At 39.9% G+C, this 19,164-nt stretch overlaps 1 protein-coding gene across 1 annotated transcript; it reads left to right on the top strand.

Moving 5' to 3' along the window:
- Window positions 1-212: 212 nt before the first annotated feature.
- Window positions 213-14,050, top strand: LOC124258725 (poly [ADP-ribose] polymerase tankyrase-2-like). Its single transcript, XM_046692805.1, has 10 exons — window positions 213-352; window positions 1,746-1,900; window positions 3,475-3,552; window positions 4,062-4,149; window positions 5,350-5,469; window positions 7,317-7,430; window positions 7,534-7,671; window positions 7,878-8,045; window positions 11,870-11,950; window positions 12,607-14,050. Exons 2-10 carry the CDS (start codon window positions 1,757-1,759, stop codon window positions 12,744-12,746), a joined length of 1,071 nt encoding a protein of 356 aa, XP_046548761.1. The 5' UTR covers window positions 213-352; window positions 1,746-1,756; the 3' UTR covers window positions 12,747-14,050.
- The last annotated feature ends 5,114 nt before the right edge of the window (window positions 14,051-19,164 follow it).

Here is a 19,164-nt window from a genome sequence, read left to right as displayed (position 1 = left end):
CCACAATATAGCCGATAAATATTTTCATTCTTCAATTATCATGAGATATCCGTTGTGTTGTTATGAAAGACTAGTTTTTTCAAAGTAAGTTCGACCAAAAATATACCAGTACTTTATGAGAATGACTTCTTTATATCATATCAGATTTTGAAAATTTATCAGTTGTCATCGCACGATTTAAACTCCTCATTCAACGATCAATCTAGAACAATATACTTAATCACCGCCCCACTTCTCTGCAAGGAGCTTGGTCACTTGAGTAAACACCGTGGGATAGTCTGACACACACCACGTGACACTGGTTTTCCTGCCCGCGAAGTGTTTACACAACGGATTTGACTCACAGATACAAGTTAGTCATAGATATCAGCTAAACGTGAACTCGAGTGTACACTTTCTAATCTGAGTGGACAACACGAAAGTGTAACTTTGGTCAATATTCTCTGATGACACTGAAAGAAGCGCCCTTCAAATCATTACAATGTCTTATTTCGATGTTGAATCTTGCAAGTGCAACAAATGTCACAGGGAGTATTTGATATATTTTATGATAAAGCTTCCCAGTTTATTTAGATCTGATGACAAAAAATATCACGTTACTGAAATAAAGATATTCTCATTGAGGACATGATACTACTGCACCCGTTAACAAAACTCCATAATCGCTTCTAAATTTGGACAAATGTACTTTTCTTGTATAGAAAACAAATACACCAAACAGATATTCAGATAATTACTTCGTGACGCTGGCATAACTGATGTAAAGATTCTCATGCCAAGAGGTAGTCAAATCAAATGTTGAAGTCTTTAAATAGTGAGTGAGTGAGTGTATGATTTAATGCCACTTTGGACGTTATGCTGTTATCACACTGTGTCAGCTTCATGTTGGAGGAGAGGACAAAGTGATGCAGCTCTCAGGAATTGGACTAAAAAATAATATTAGAATTTTGCTGATCCCAAGGGATGCTGTGCATGGGTTCTTTAAACTAATATCTTTACAGCTTGAGTAAAAATATTTCCTTTGACATTAAAGAAATCCCACACCCAAAGTACAAGTATTTCTTGATGGTACTCAAATAAGTCATTGCTCTCAGAAAGACAGGATGTATGAAATATCCATAACAGTATCATGTAGTGTCCATATGTTCTTTACGTGTGGAACTGGCCTATGAAGTTCAATTTAGAGATGACAGAAATCAGTTCTACTGCTCTGAATCTGAGGGGTTGTTTCATGAAGTGAGATAGCATACGGGAGTAGATGTCAGTTTTTAATGAGGAAGACTTGCCCTTTATTCCCTTTGCACTGAAACTATTGCCACATGTTAAGATCCGGGTTAGGGTTGGTCTTCAGTAACGTATGCTTGTCGTAAGAGCCAACTAATGGAACAGGTGGTCAGGCTCACTGACTTTGGTTGACGCTTGTCATCGAATCCCAACTGCATAGATCGATGTTTGTTATGATGATCACTGGATTGTCTGGTCCAGACTCGATTATTTACAGGCCGCGACCATATAGCTGGGATATTGCTGAGTGCGGATTTTAAACAACAAAACAAACTGTCATTGCTTTGTTGGGGTTTGTCAGTTAAACTGTAACTATTTACTCAGTGATTGAAATTACCTGTAAATGTTTTGTAATGTTTAAAAAGGTAGCATGTGCTGAATGTAAGATTTAAGCAATCTTATAATCTTGTCACTGATCTACAAATTGGATCTTGCTCATTTGTGGAACCCTCATATTCCAGCTCATGCAAGAATGGAGACAATGGACAGTAACCAGAATTATTTACGGAGAAACAGTAGTGGAAATTCTGTTCACAAACCAGGAACTGACCTGAGTGAAATTGTAACAATGGCCTGTCTCAGTGACCGCTGTGACGTCCTAAAGGCAAGACTCCAGGTGAGCTTAGTTCATTGATGTTTGGAGTTATATAAAATGAGTGAGTAAGTTGGGTTTAAAACGGTATCAAACACCCCTGATTCTCACACCCAGTGCTGGACAAAACAACCAGTCCATGAACACTGAGTGAGTGAGTGAGTGAGTTGAGTTTTACACCGCTTTTAGAAATATTCCAGCAATATGGGGACACCAGAAATGGGCTTCACACATTGTACCCATGTGGGGAATCGAACCCAGGTCTTCAGCTTGACCAGCGAACACTTTACTAACTAGGCTACCCCACTCCCCCCTGACTGTAATGGTCATTGTGGAATTGTCCAAAGTAAATAACTACATGTGGATTCACAGCAATACAAAATGGTAAATTCTTAATGTTCAGTTCCTGATCAACCATGTTGTTTAGTTTTAGCTGTAACAGATCTATACAGCATTAGGGTGACTGGGCTCAGGTCAGAGATTCAAGTCATTCACTCTCAACATTGTCTGTTTGTACACAACATGATGACTATAGGGCATTGACATAGCCCAGTGGTTGAAACATTTGCTGGTCAGGCAGATGACCCGGGTTTGATTCGGTACACAATTTCAGATGCTGCCCTCCATGATATTGCTTGAATTTAGTACAGGTGGCCTCAAACCTTACTGATTTGCAGACTGGCAAAGCATCCACACCTGACCCGTATACCTGCATCAGTGTGAGAAATTAATGAAATATGCGCTGTTCAGCTATAATACGAATAGTAAGGCTTTTCGCCTATTGCCGATGTTGTATACATGCCATGTCTGTAATTTCGTTTTTCTGCCATTTCGTTGCCAGTTCAACAATTACGTGCACCCGAATCATCACCTGATTTTATATTTTGTTTTTGTATTATTTTATGTAACCACATGATGTCCATGTTGTTGACAGTGTGCCCTGCCCCTGCCCTGCCCTGCCCTGCCCTGCCCCCACCAAACTGCCCTGCCCTGCCCCAAACTGCCCTGCCCTGCCCTTAAAATGTAAACACCAAACTGCCAGTAAATATTTAGACAAACTACAAGCGACTACTTCATCTTCTTTTAAAGCAGTATCACTTGATCACTCGATCCAGGCCAGCAGTCGCCTCTTATGACAAAGATGGCTTGCTGAAGACCAGTTCTAACTTACAGTTTCACATTGTATGAAATATTGATACTGACCATTCAGAAAGCTGATAATGAAATACATGTTTCAAGTTGAGAGTTTCCAGGACTTCTCTTCTGCCCCCCAGAGAAGCACACATATGGTCTCACCTTAGGCCAGTGAGTTTGTTCAAAGTTGCCTCTGTTCACCCAACAAAAATACAGGCAGCTTGGGTGTCTGGGATACTAATGTCCATTACATTGTATATTGAATGCGCTTAGAGCATGCCCCTGCAGCGTGGAGTTCAATGCTATATGAGTGGCGTTATTATCATCATATATACATTATTTGATGAAATGACTGATCTTTGAGATCTTTCCTCAAGTAGACATCACTTCAGTCAAACTTGATGTGATTGGAAAAGGCTTCTTTATTGTAGAAATATCCTGTAATTAATTGATGTATATTTCAGGGTATATCGAAGAGTGACGTTAACCTTCAAGACACAGCGGGGATGACTGCTCTGCATTTTGCCATTGCACATAAGAAGGTGACTGATTAGGGTGAAATACCTTTCACACAAGACTGTCATGTGATGCCGGGAAAGGTTAAAGAGCAGGGTGCCATTGAACACAGCAATATTTGAATACCATTTATTTACCTTAGTTGTTGTAGAATGCAATTGATATTGTATTGTAAGAACAAGATGATGATCACTGATTGTATCTCATCTGTCAATGATGTCATGTGACCTGGACACAAAGCTGCTTGTGCAGACTGCCAAGGTCAAGCTGCTTGAATTGTGCAGATTCCCAAGGTCAAGCTTTATTGGTGTTGTACAAGATGTACAGTTACCCAAATCAGAGACCCATCTAATCCCATTTTTTGTCATCTCACGGCACCAAAGATGAACCTGCTCCAACATGGATTATAAGGATTATATAAGCAGAAATAACATTGTTGAACATGAGGATTACTAAATATATTCCATTCCTGCCCACTCCAGTCCTCCATTCAACCCACCCTTCCTCACTGTCTGACTGACTCCTTCTCACTCAGGTGGAGGCGGTCAACCTTCTGCTTGACCATGGAGCAGACGTCAATGCAGCAGATGATCATGGCTTCACTCCCCTCTTCCTGGCTACGGGTGAGTAAAGAACGTACAGTTGCTGAATTTAACATCACTTTGAACCATATTTCAGTTATGTCACAGCATATGAAGTATTCACCAACTTTGATAGTTATCCTCATGAATATGTAATCTCCAAACAGGACATGTATTGTGAGTATGTTTTTGTGCTGCTTTTAGCAATATTCCAGCAATATCATGGCAGGGAACACCAGAAATGGGCTTCACACATTGTACCCATGTGTTAAATCGAACCCTGGTTTCGGCATGACAAGCAAAAACTTTGACCAATAGGCTACCCCAAAGTCATACATATTGTGTGTTGACGAGTATATTCGTAAAGTATGTTTATTGTAAGATAGAGATTTTGAGTAGACTGTGTGTAGGTGACTACATGTTAGGAATAAAAGCTTTCTGCTAGCATGATACATAATTTCAAACTTATCTTAACTCACGTGTCCTGTTGTGACACCACGCCTGAACACAACCCTGCTCTCTCTGTTGTTGTAGGCTGTCACTGGAAGAGCATGTACAGTGTGTCCCTTGCCCCCTACTGACTTCAGCTGAAGTCGTTTTCTTTCTTGTCGGGGCGGTTGGGTAGCCTAGTGGTTAAAGTGTTCGCTCGTCACTTCGAAGACCCGGGTTCGATTCCCCACATGGGTACAATGTGTGGTGTCCCATGCCGTGATGTTGCTGGAATATAGCTTAAAGCGGTGTAAAACCAAACTCACTCACTCACTCTCTTATTTGTCGCTTGCGGGTGCCTTTAGCAAGCATAATACATGCTTTCTATGTCTAACCTGGTAGAATGCTTTAAGTGAATTTTACACTGTGAATCATAATAAGCGACTTTACCATATGAAAACTTGTGTGTTGATAGTGTCAGAGAGGGAGAGGGAGGATTTATTTTCTGTGTCATTTATATGCAGAACAATATTTTTCAAAGTATCTATGTGTGATTTTTTAATTTTATGCTGTGAATCACAATCATCATTCCTGAATGCAAATTTCAGCCCGTGGGAACTAAGATTTAGTAAGAACTATCTTATGCAGCTTTAACATTATTCCAGCATGTCAGTTTGGGGAAATCAGACATGTGCTTCGCACATTGCAGCCTTGTAGGAACAAACCCAGGCCTTCAGTATGACAAGCAAACACTTTGACCATGTGGCTACATGACTGCGAAATAAATACGACAAGATTGTGTCTTTAATGCAGGTCGTTATGCTGACTATGATGTGGCACTAACTCTACTCCAGAAAAATGGTATCAGTGTCAACTGCATCAACTACAACGGTGCAACACCTCTACACGGGGCTGCCCATGCACAGAATCCAGGTATGATGGTATGATGATGTTCAGTAGTCTCAGAGACCGTGAAGATCCGGGTAAAAAAGTAAGAGCACTTAGCCGGGATCAGGAATGTTGATGCTCATGCTGTTGATCACTGGATTGTCTGTAGTCTCAGACCCTCGTCTTCACTTTGCTAATGTTCCATTAAGTACATAATATCTTGGTCCGTAGTTGAGTCCAGGGATTTATCTGGACCTGTCCTGATGCAGATGTTCAGCCTCAAGTTCACCCAATTATTAATACAAATTTGCAAATTTGAGTCACATTTTATCAATTTTATGCGTCTTTGGTCACAATCAGTCATGAGTAGACAGATGCTTGGAACCTGTAGAATGTTTCCAGTTTCGAAACACCTCCCAGAAACACAGCAGATGCAGTTACCACCACCTTCTCTTGTCAGTGTCACAGCTCTAGCTGCAGATGCAGCTGTTAGATAGGACAAGTATTAGACATATAGGATTTACTATAACATTTCAGTAATTATGTCAATAAAATTATGTCAAAAAATGCTTAGTTTAACAATACTGAGTTCAACAAGATGTTAAATATACACTGTCAATAAATTTTTGTCAGGTGCACTAAGTTTTGATTGCTAGATAAATTCCTGGAGAAGTAATGTTGAATACAAAGATAGAATAGTATTGTATTGTTACTCGTTGAGCAGCGAAAACTAAACAGCCAGTTTGAACAATAGTTTAGATTTACAACTGCCACCAGGAGTCACATGTACCAGACTGGTGCTAATATGGTTAATAACTATATGGTTACTCCTGCTACTCACAGTGATGGTTGTGGTTCTGCTGGACTGAGACAGGCTGGGTGTCTGGGGCAGAACTCAAAGAGTTGCCTCCCTTAGCTGTGGACGTGACCTTCACTAAAAGTTGTGCAGTTGGTTGTCACATTCTTGCTCTCCGATGTGGCTGGAAGATTGGGACCAGTATCTGTCTTTCTCATCATTTATTTATTTATTCATTTATATTTATAAATTGCCAATATCCAGATCACCTGCTCAAAGGCGCTTTGTTTTTCCCTTCAGCATTGGATGTCAGTCTCAAACGGCACAATGTATTATCAATCCTGGGGAGCATACAACTCTTGCAGCCACTAGGCGCACCGAGTTAATGAGGCTTCCCATCCTTACGAGGTACCCATTCACAGCTGGGTGGACTGGGACACGTAGTCACAGTACACTGCACGTTGCTGTACCCGCAACTAAGTGTTTGCACGTATTCATGTGGCCACCATCTGGTCATATACCAACAGATTAGTGGGTTCTTTTAAGTGCAAAGGGTTGCGTACTGTACACTATCATACCCTAGAATCAATGATCAGTGTTCCAGTATCATCCAGTTTCCATGTAATTACATTTCTCATCATGTGTTTAAGCAAATTTTGTTTTACATATCACCAATACATACCTGCCTTCTTTAGCCTCCTGTGGAGATTATTGGTAAAAATTGTTTCAGAATCCCAGGTTCCTTAGGAGCCAGCTATATGGCAACGGTCTGTAAATAATCGAGTCTGAACCAGACAATCCAGTGATCAACAGCATGACAATCGATCTACGAATTGCAATTGGGATACGATGACATGTGTCAACCAAGTCAGCGAGCCTGACCATCCGATCCTGTTAGTTGCCTCTTACGATAAGCATGGATTACTGAAGATCAATTCTAACTTGGATCTTCACGCATAGCTTATATGAGAATTTGGTTCTTTCAATGCATGATGTATCTGATTGCATGACTCTGTGATGTCCAACTGAGATTTGATTTTATACTGTAGTGATACTGTTGAGCCATAAAAAACATTCATGTTTTCCTGACATGCAGATTGTGTGCGTCTGTTGATACGACATGGCGCCTGTACCACTGCCAAGTCCAAGGATGGCGCCTCGCCACTTGATCTGTCTGGGGATCACATGGAAACCATAGCTGCTCTCAAGAGTAAGTTTCCTGCCACTATTTCCTTTTCTTGCTATCAGCATATATGTTATGACATAATGTCTGCTTGAGTTTGTTTTGGAGCCAATCATGTTGCTTGTTACAGCCACCCGGTGTGTAGAGTGTGGGGATCAACCAATCACAGGCCTGAAGACATGTGGTCAGTGTCAGGGGCCACTCTACTGCAGCAAAGAATGTCAGCGGAAACACTGGAAGGAGGGCGGCCACAAGAAGGAGTGCGGAGGTGGGTACAGGGGAATATTCTGGAATAAATCCACTCATTGTTGTCTGATACGCGACAATTCGTGCAGGGATGTGTTCATTCATTCAATATCACACCCCTTCCATGATATTGCAGGAATATTGCTAAAAGCGGCTTAAAACTATACTCACTCACTCACACACTCACTGTGCAGTTCATTTCCGGGTCATGTGTGATCCATGTTTCAGGGTTTGTGTGGGCCCTGCCCTACATGGCCCCCGGCACCAAATCGGGATGGGTATCCACCATCTCCCTTCACAACTTGTCAGTATCTACAACTTCAGCAACACACATGAAGCTCTCCAAGAAGAACATCCCCAAGGAACGCTTCATTGTCAAGGTGCAGCTTCCGCTAGGTATGTCGGATCATGCTGATGTAACATATTAATATTCATATGTATATACCCCAGTGAAACTGCAGTTAGAATGTGTTTTCAGCAATCCATGCTTGTCGTAAGTAGGTAGGTTCCAGAATCTGATGGTCTGGCTCACAGACTTGGTTGATGCATGCTGTATTTCAAATGCCTTGATTGATGCTCATGATGTCAGTCGGGGCTGTGGGGTAGCCTAGTGGTTAAAGCGTTCGCTCCTCACGCTGAAGACCCGGGTTCGATTCCCCACATGGGTACAATGTGTGAAGCCCATTTCCGGTGTCCCCTGCCGTGATATTGCTGGAATATTAGTTTGAATTCCAGAAATTTTATTTGTTCATCAGTTATTAAAGGACATGTTTGTAGGTGTTATGGCAATACTTGCTCATTTACAGACTGCCACAATATTGCTGAAATATTGTTGATTGTGGTGTTAAACCTGGAACACATCATTTTATTGTGCCATAGTACCTTTATACCAATGGAGAATATGATGGTGATGTGTTGTAGGAAATGACAATGAGGATATGATGGTGATGTGTTGTAGGCTATGACAATGAGTGATATGACAATGAGGATATGATGGTGATGTGTTGTAGGCTGTGACAATGAGGATATGATGGTGATGTGTTGTAGGCTATGACAATGAGGATATGATGGTGATGTGTTGTAGGCTATGACAATGAGGATATGATGGTGATGTGTTGTAGGCTATGACAATGAGGATATGATGGTGATGGTGTATGTGATATGATGTGATGTGTTGTAGGCTATGACAATGAGGATATGATGGTGATGTGTTGTAGGCTATGACAATGAGGATGACAATGAGGATGATGGTGATGTGTTGTAGGCTGTGACAATGAGGATATGATGGTGATGTGTTTGTAGGCTATGACAATGAGGATATGATGGTGATGTGTTGTAGGCTATGACAATGAGATATGATGGTGATGTGTGTTGTAGGCTATGACAATGAGGATATGATGGTGATGTGTTGTAGGCTATGACAATGAGATATATGATGATGATGTGTTGTAGGCTATGACAAATGAGGATATGATGGTGATGTGTTGTAGGCTATGACAATGAGGATATGATGGTGATGTGTTGTAGGCTATGACAATGAGGATATGATGGTGATGTGTTGTTGTAGGCTATGACAATGAGATATATGATGATGATGTGTTGTAGGCTATGACAATGAGGATATGATGGTGATGTGTTGTAGGCTATGACAATGAGGATATGATGGATGATGATGTTGTAGGCTATGACAATGAGAATATGATGGTGATGTGTTGTAGGCTATGACAATGAGGATATGATGGTGATGTGTTGTAGGCTATGACAATGAGAGGATATGATGGTGATGTGTTGTAGGCTATGACAATGAGGATATGATGGTGATGTGTTGTAGGCTATGACAATGAGGATATGATGATGATGTGTTGTAGGCTATGACAATGAGGATATGATGGTGATGTGTTGTTGTAGGCTATGACAATGAGGATATGATGGTGATGTGTTGTAGGCTATGACAATGAGAATATGATGGTGATGTGTTGTAGGCTATGACAATGAGGATATGATGGTGATGTGTTGTAGGCTATGACAATGAGAATATGGATATGATGGTGATGTGTTGTAGGCTATGACAATGAGAGGATATGATGATGATGTGTTGTAGGCTATGACAAATGAGGATATGATGATGATGATGTGTTGTAGGCTATGACAATGAGAGATATGATGATGATGATGTGTTGTAGGCTATGACAAAGAGAATATGATGGTGATGTGTTGTAGGCTATGACAATGAGGATATGATGGTGATGTGTTGTAGGCTATGACAATGAGGATATGATGGTGATGTGTTGTTGTAGGCTATGTAGGCTATGACAATGAGGATATGATGGTGATGTGTTGTAGGCTGTGACAATGAGGATATGATGGTGATGTGTTGTAGGCTATGACAATGAGGATATGATGATGATGTGTTGTAGGCTATGACAATGAGGATATGATGGTGATGTGTTGTAGGCTATGACAATGAGAATATGATGGTGATGTGTTGTAGGCTATGACAATGAGGATATGATGGTGATGTGTTGTAGGCTATGACAAAGAGAATATGATGATGATGTGTTGTAGGCTATGACAATGAGAATATGATGATGATGTGTTGTAGGCTATGACAATGAGGATATGATGGTGATGTGTTGTAGGCTATGACAAAGAGAATATGATGGTGATGTGTTGTAGGCTATGACAATGAGGATATGATGGTGATGTGTTGTAGGCTATGACAATGAGAATATGATGATGATGATGTGTTGTAGGCTATGACAATGAGGATATGATGGTGATGTGTTGTAGGCTATGACAATGAGGATATGAGGTGATGATGTGTTGTAGGCTATGACAATGAGGATATGATGGTGATGTGTTGTAGGCTATGACAATGAGATATATGATGGTGATGTGTTGTAGGCTATGACAATGAGCATATGATGTGTGATGTGTTGTAGGGCTGTGACAATGAGAATATGATGGTGATGTGTTGTAGGCTATGACAATGAGGATATGATGATGATGTGTGTTGTAGGCTATGACAATGAGAATATGATGGTGATGTGTTGTAGGCTATGACAATGAGATATATTTTGATATGATGGTGATGTGTTGTAGGTGATGTGTTGTAGGCTATGACAATGAGGATATATGATGGTGATGTGTTGTAGGCTATGACAATGAGGATATGATGGTGATGTGTTGTAGGCTATGACAATGAGGATATATGATGATGTGATGTGTTGTAGGCTATGACAATGAGGATATGATGATGATGTGTTGTAGGCTATGACAATGAGGATATGATGGTGATGTGTTGTAGGCTATGACAATGAGGATATGATGATGTGATGTGTTGTAGGCTATGACAATGAGGATATGATGATGATGTGTTGTAGGCTGACAATGACAATGATGGATATAGGCTATGATGTGTGATGATGATTGATGTGGCTTGGCTATGACAAAAGGAATGATGATGATGATGTGTTGTAGGCTATAACAAAGAGAATATGATGGTGATGTGTTGTAGGCTATGACAATGAGGATATGATGGTGATGTGTTGTAGGCTATGACAATGAGGATATGATGGTGATGTGTTGTAGGCTATGACAATGAGGATATGATGGTGATGTGTTGTAGGCTATGACAATGAGGATATGATGGATGATGTGTTGTAGGCTATGACAATGAGGATATGATGATGATGTGTTGTAGGCTATGACAATGATATGATGGTGATGTGTTGTAGGCTATGACAATGAGGCCAAATATGGTGATGTGTTGTAGGCTATGACAATGAGGATATGATGGTGATGTGTTGTAGGCTATGACAATGAGAATATGATGATGATGTGTTGTAGGCTATGACAATGAGGATATGATGGTGATGTGTTGTAGGCTATGACAATGAGGATATGATGGTGATGTGTTGTAGGCTATGACAATGAGGATATGATGGATGATGTGTTGTAGGCTGTGACAATGAGGATATGATGGTGATGTGTTGTAGGCTATGACAATGAGGATATGATGATGATGTGTTGTAGGCTATGACAATGAGGATATGATGATGATGTGTTGTAGGCTATGACAATGAGGATATGATGGTGATGTGTTGTAGGCTGTGACAATGAGGATATGATGATGATGTGTTGTAGGCTGTGACAATGAGGATATGATGGTGATGTGTTGTAGGCTATGGCAATAAGGATATGATGGTGATGTGTTGTAGGCTGTGACAATGAGGATATGATGGTTTACAACAAGGAACGCTCCCTCACACTCCTCATCGGTCCTGATCATCAACAGAAAGGTAGGTCTACACTGTCACTTACAACAGCCTGTTCAATTGACCTCATCTGAGATGATGTCATGGCTCATTTTCCTTCCATCTGTCTGCTTTTTTTCTTTAATGCTTTGAACATCTGTGAAGCCATGAGGTAAAAGGTGAAAGTAGATTGATCACAGCTGCAAAATTCTCCAAAAGTACTGTTCTAATCTTATTTTAGTCACCCAGCCAACAAAATTAAAAAGGCTATTTTTGCTCATTACATTCCTGCATTTGTCACTCTTAGAGCTGAAATTTGTTTTTTACTAGCAATGAAGTTTGGACCCATGAAGATCAAGGTTAGAATTGCTCTTCAGTAACCCATGCTTGTTGTCAGAGGCGACTAACGGAATTGGGTGGTCAGGCTCGCTGAATTAGTTGACACATGTCATCGTAACCCAATTGCGTAGATCGATGCTCATGCTGTTGATCTGTATTGTCTTGTCCAGACTCGATTATTTATGGTCCACTGCCATATAGCTGGAATATTGCTGAGTGCAGCATTAAACCACACTCCAACTCACCTTTGAGTTTCTAAAGCTGTCAATTTCTTTGTATGATCTTCAAGGTCACAAAATTCAAGTCGGTTATTTTTGTTTTAAGTCAGTGCTTCCTTATATGAGTACCCACATGTTTTCCAGCATTTCGTTACATGGCACGGAAAATCAGAAGTGATGGATTCATGGGACTGAAGGCTTTCTTTTGGGCAGAGCTCGTCAACGATCCCGAACTCAAGGTCAAGGTTTACCACAGTAAATGTGCGCCTTTCCAGGAATGGTGATCTGCTGATCTGCACATGACAATATATGTGTTATGGTTTCTGTTATATGATTAGTTGATTTTTTTAATAAATAGAACTATAAATTTGATCCCTGACTCACATTGAAATGTTATTCGCATGAACATATTGGATGAAACAAAGGTTACGTTTGACACTTTCTGGGCATTTTGTTTCTTTCACCTATATCAAAAGAATGTAAGTTTGTCAAAACGTGTAATTTTGTAGGGAGAGATATTTCTTGTGTATCCCTAGATAAAAACCCTGAGGTATAGATAACAGCTACATAAAAACAAATTCACTCACCAAAGAGTGAGTGAGTTTAGTCTTACGCTGCACTCAGCAATATTCCAGCTGTATGGTGGTGGTCGCGGTCGAGTCTGGACCAGACAATCCATATACGCTCACTGTATATATACACAAAGAACTTAATTAAGCATCCCTGTATTTTTGCAGTGATAGGTTTTCAACACGTACATAAAACTTATTGTTGTGACCACGTTGGAAAAACATGATTTTTTCTCGCCCATATCATCCTTTTACTCACAAGAACAACAAAATGATTGGAATCCATGTTGATTTTATGATGATAATTAAAAAAGACACAGATTTTCATACAAAACCATGTCTGAAATTGGATTTCAGCAACCCTCTCTTGTCATGAAAGGCATGTAATGGGATTGGGCGATCAGGCTCACTATGGTTGGTTCCTATCATTGTTTTGATGCTCATGATGTCAATCATTAGATTGTCCGGTGTAGACTTGATTCTGTATTATATTGTGCTTAGTATGTAATATGCCTCAGTGTGACATTATAAACAGCCAGACAAAAGATGTGGGTAAATAGTCTTGGTGCTCCCTGTGATGATTTGTTACTGCAGCATGAAACCTAACTGCCTCACTCACTCACTGCCTTGTGTTGTATCTCAGGATGAAAGTGGAATTTGAAATTACTGACAGGTTTGTTTCAGAGGTAATTATTAGAATGCAATCTGGTTATCTGTTTCAGTTCTGTATTTTATGTTTCTGAATATGTCTCTTTTTCCATTTTATCATTTGAGATTGTTTTATTATGAAGCACAGGAAGAAGTTTGTAAAATATGATTACAGTGATTTGTTATGAACTCTATCATTTAAATATCACCTTTCATTCCTGTGAAGAGTTTCCTCTGGACTGAATCTCATTGATGTATGAAACATATATGATACATGGAAATGTGTTACCGATTTGATTCTCCAGTTATTTTCCTATATTTATTTACATAAAGATTTATTGTTGTTATAACAGAATATAAAACATTGTACAGATTTGTTGTTTTTCTCTTTGTGTATACAATATATACACTCAACATTTACTAAGGAATTCATTTAATAACGAAGACTTATGATCCTTAGTAAATGTTGAACAGTATATCATCGTCACATTATGGATGAGGTAATGATGTTATAACACAAATGTGTTCCCTCTGAGGAAGAAGTTCTAGATATGGCATATGAGCAGAATAAAACAACAATGGACATATACGGGCCTGGCCATCTGGGTAGAATTTATGTTTCTAAATGGATCGAGTGGGTTGGCTCAATGGCTTGGGTGATTGTCTGTCTTTGTTCCCCAGTGTTGTGTAATGTTGTCCTGAATATCAGTCACTGGTTTGTCTGATTCAGATTTGATTCTTCAAAGACAGGTATCATAGAGCTGGAATATTGCTAACAGTGGGATAAAACGAATTTAAATTTTTTCACTTTTTCTGACATTTTGTAGGATGAAATACTAGTCTCGCGGTCCCTGTATAATATTTTCCCTTTTACCCCATCTGTAATGCAAAAGCCTTATATGAAGAAAGTCCAGATTTTACCTCAGGTTATCTTCCCATCTGACTTGTGGTTCCTTTTCAGTTTACACACATTTACAAAGCATTAGTCTAGATGGACTGCATGTGTGGTCTAGTGGATGCACCATTTGCCTAGGGAGCAGAAATCTGGGTGTTTGATCCCTGGCAGCATCAAACCAAAAGACATTCAAAGGTAATTAATGTTTCCCTGACTGGCATCAAGCGTTAAGGGCTAGCACAATAAACCCAGCATCAGTTTAATATTCCCAGGAATTATTGAGAAAGTTATTTCGGCAAATATCTTCTACATGTATATAAACTATAGAAGTTTTACTTAAATGAGTATGTTGAGATATGATCCTCTTACAGTCTGTCTTTTCTGTACTTTGTGAGACCTCCTTGCCCTGCAATACATGTCCATATGTGCCTAGGTACACTACCGATCAAAGTTTGTTGAGGGTCAATAGGGATACGATCTGGGCTGTTGCTGAGCCAATCTAAAACTTGAACCATGGTTTAAAAGATATATCAAACGCCAGAGATCCTCTAAACGCCACTGGTGACTCATGTAATCAATGTTAAGGTTCACAGAGATCCTCTAAATGTGATCTTTTGCAAAATAAGATCTTGACTGAGGGAGGTACTGAATAAGAGATTTTAAAATATTATTTCAAGAATTTTGGAATCATTTAATTCACAGTCAAATGAACCAGGAAACATCTTCCCTCATTGTTTTGGCTTCTTGGACATAAGCCCCTTAATAAACTCTAAATAGCTTCTTCCAGTATTCTCTGTGTGCTCCCACTGTGGGTAATGCCCAATACTTTTGTCCAGGACAACCAGCTTGTGTTGAGGAGCGACTTTCCTGGAACAAACAAATACATGAACTGAGGAAATTAGTAGGTCATCAAAGATAGCTTTTCAGGTGACATCTACTTGGACACATACCACTCAACAATATTTCAGTTATATGGCCGCGGTCAGCAAATAATTCAGCCTGGACCAGACAGTCCAGTGATCAACATCATGAGTATCGATCTACTCAACTGGGATATAATGACAAGTGTTAACCGAGTACAGTGAGCCTGATCACCCGATCAGTGAGTCGCACCTTACGACAGATCTTAACGCGTCGCAATTTCAGTGCAACATGAAAAAGCGCTAGTTTATCTCATTAAAATCTGACTTCCACTCCAGTACGTTAACTCATTTCATGAAACAACCCCCCAGATTCTGACCAGTAGATTTCTGTGTCTCTAAATTTAACTTTATAGGCCAGTTCCACATGTATAGAAAACAGCCACAACATGATACTGTTATGGATATTGCATACATCTTGTCTTTCCGAGAGCAATGGCATATTTGAGTACCATCAAGAAATACTTGTATTTTGGTGTGACTTATTTTGTTGAAGGAAATTAATGTTTTGACTCAAGCTGTAAAATAAATTAGTTTTCAGAACCCACGGACAGTGTCCCTTGGGATCACCAAAAATCTAATATTATTTTTTAGTCCAATTCTAGAGAGCTGCATCACTTCAACCTCTTCTCCAACATGACTGACTGACTGACTGAGTTTGGTTTTACGCCGCTTTTAGCAATATTCCAGCAACATCACGGCGGGGGACACCAGAAATGGGCTTCACACATTGTACCCATGTGGGGATTCGAACCCGGGTCTTCGGCGTGACGAGCCAATGCTTTAACCACTAGGCTACCCCACCGCCCCTTTTCTCCAACATGAAGTTGGCGCCCTGTGATATTGTCAGCATAATGTCCAAAGAGGCATTAAATCCTACACTCATTCACCCCCTCAAGAGTGAGTGAGTTTAGTTTTACCCAGCCTTTAGCAATATTCCAGCAATATAAGGGCGGGGACACCAGAACTGGGCTTCACCCATTGGACCAATGGGGAATTGAACCCGGGTCTTCAGCGTGAGCGAACGATGTAACCACCAAGCTACCCCACCGCCCCAACTCCTGATCACTCAAGACTTAAAGGTTTGGTTGGACTACATCTTGGCATGACAATCTTTGCAGCAGTTTTGCTTATGTCACAAGTAAAAATCAGAATATCTGCATGTTTAGTGTATTTGTTTTCTATTCAAAATACATTTGTCAAAATTAGAATCGGTTATGGAGTTTGGTTAATAGGTGCAGTAGTACCTTGTCCTCAATGAGGATATCTTTATTTCAGTAATGTGATTATTGTGTGTATGTACAGATCTAAATAAACTGGCACCTGTGACATTTGCTGAGCAACATTCAACATCAAAATACTTTTATCGTTAAGCCACACGTCGTACTGATTTGAAGAGCGCTTCTTTCAATGCCATCAGTGAATAATGACCAAAGCAAAGACGTATATTCACAGGATTCGAAGCCTCAGGACGTATACATTTTTTTGTCGAAATTTGATAAAACAAATAGTGATGATAATGATGATAGAGGAATCAAAATATTTATCGGCTATATTTTGGTGTAATGTAAAATGTTGACGAAGTTTTAACTGGAATTGGACGGCATCCCGGTGTTGATCATCCTTGATAATCTCCAGGGTATACGCTCCGATAAATCTAGTGGAGATTTATCGGAACGTATACCCTGGAGATTATCGAGGATGGGTGTTGATAAGCATTCCCACAATATCAAAAAACAAACCAACTACAAACATACACATGATATCACACTAAACTGAAATAGCAATACATCCCATTTGTTTGTAGTTTCTGTCACATTATCATATGTCTATCTATTGTATATGCATTATGAGGAAGGAAATAAACCAACGGATATCTGACATAAGTTTGAAGACGGAACATCGAGAATGACCCGGGCGCATATTCCTCTTTGTACAGCTTTCCTCCAATATACTGGCATTCAGGCAAGTACACAAGTCATTTCACTGACTTTCTTTTACCATTATTGTGGAATTTTAGTGACAGGTAGGTGTATGGTTCAGACGACTGTTATGCGAACCCGTGAAGATTTGGCTTAGAATATTGATCTTCAGTAACACATGCTTGTCGTTAGAGGCGACTAACGGGATCGGGTGTTCAGGCTCGCTGACCACCGCCATATAGCGGGAATATTGCTGAGTGCGGCGTAAAACTAAACTCACTCACTCAGACGACTGTGGGACAGCTGTTATAACCAATGCGCGTCATTATCCATTTCGTTCAAAACATCTGAATCAATGTTTGTTTGTTAGATGACGTCGCACTGAGCAATATTCCAGCTTTAGACGACGGTATGTAAGTAGTAAATAGAATCGTTTAGGTTTCAGCAATACCTACTACAATCCGTTTGCCTCCAAAGCGGACAGATGAATTACAATCTAACTCGAAAACTAATAAACATATAATACTCAGTGAAACGCTGATCATAATCAAAACATCAGACCAACTCTGTGAGTCTTTTGCAGAATTTGTGTCCTAAAAATTAAAAAGTTGTTTAACAAACTATCATTAAAATATTGACACAGTTCAATATTTGTTACGAGGAGTGCACAGAGACGAACAGCCAGGTGTACGAGAAGTGTGTATCTCTCAGCACAGGTAAATGAATCAATAATTTTGTCTGCACTTGTGCACACGCTTCTCGTACACCTGGTTGTTCCCAGCTTTGCACTCCTACCCTGTAACAAATAGTGCATATCAATATTGTGATGATAATTTGTAAAACAACTTTATAGCAGGAATGTTGCCGAGTGCGGCTTAAAACTAAACTCACTCACTCACAATACATACTATTATTCATCTGGCAGCAACTGTGTTTAAACTTCCAAACAAAGAATTGTCTGACGTCCAGATGAAAATATGACCTTCGCAAATTCGCTAGTCTTGATCGATGTAATGTGAGATGGCAGAGCCATGCACTTGCCCCCTTATACAGTCTTTAAAACACTTCTATATGATCCATATTATATGATCCATATTATAACGGATTAATCTATGCTGTTCTAGGTGGTTTCGGACCAGATTACTCTTGACCTCAAAGTGTATAGCATCTTGTACACCACTGCATGTCCTCTACTGAATCGTAACTGATAACAAATAATGTAATACAATTACAACATTATTTTACGATAAAACACAGAGCAAAAGAATGCAATTGAGGAATTAATTGTTTCTTCAACGGTGAGAAATGTATTGCTTTAAAAAAGTGTTTCACTGAAAACGAGAGTGACAAGAGAGGAACGCCTTTCTATATTTTATTCTCTCTCTATATATATTGACATATGTGTACTGTCAAAGACAACTGGCAACAACGTTGGGTTTGGTCCTACACAGTCTCTCTGAAATTCGTTGAGCTGGCCGCATTATCTACCTTCCCACAGCCATTTCTGAAGTGCTTAAGCTCTAAATGAAGGGGGGATTCAGGGGGTTCTACCCCCCCCTTCTGCATGTGACGCGGCAATTAAATTGGATTTAATATACAGCAATGATTCCCGGATAATATTTAATGTACCTAACCATACGTCAGTTGAGAGGGAGTTTCCTTCACAGCCTGAATTCGCTAAAAATCTGTTTTCGTATAAAACCCAGTCCACATTTCACCGTTAACACCATGAAGTGAGTAACGTTTCC

This window comes from Haliotis rubra, unplaced genomic scaffold (genome assembly GCF_003918875.1).
Source record: "Haliotis rubra isolate DU_JTF1 unplaced genomic scaffold, ASM391887v1 Scf7, whole genome shotgun sequence".
NCBI lineage: Eukaryota > Metazoa > Mollusca > Gastropoda > Lepetellida > Haliotidae > Haliotis > Haliotis rubra.
Note: the sequence above shows the minus strand (reverse complement) of the source record. Positions and strands in the feature narration are given on the sequence as shown.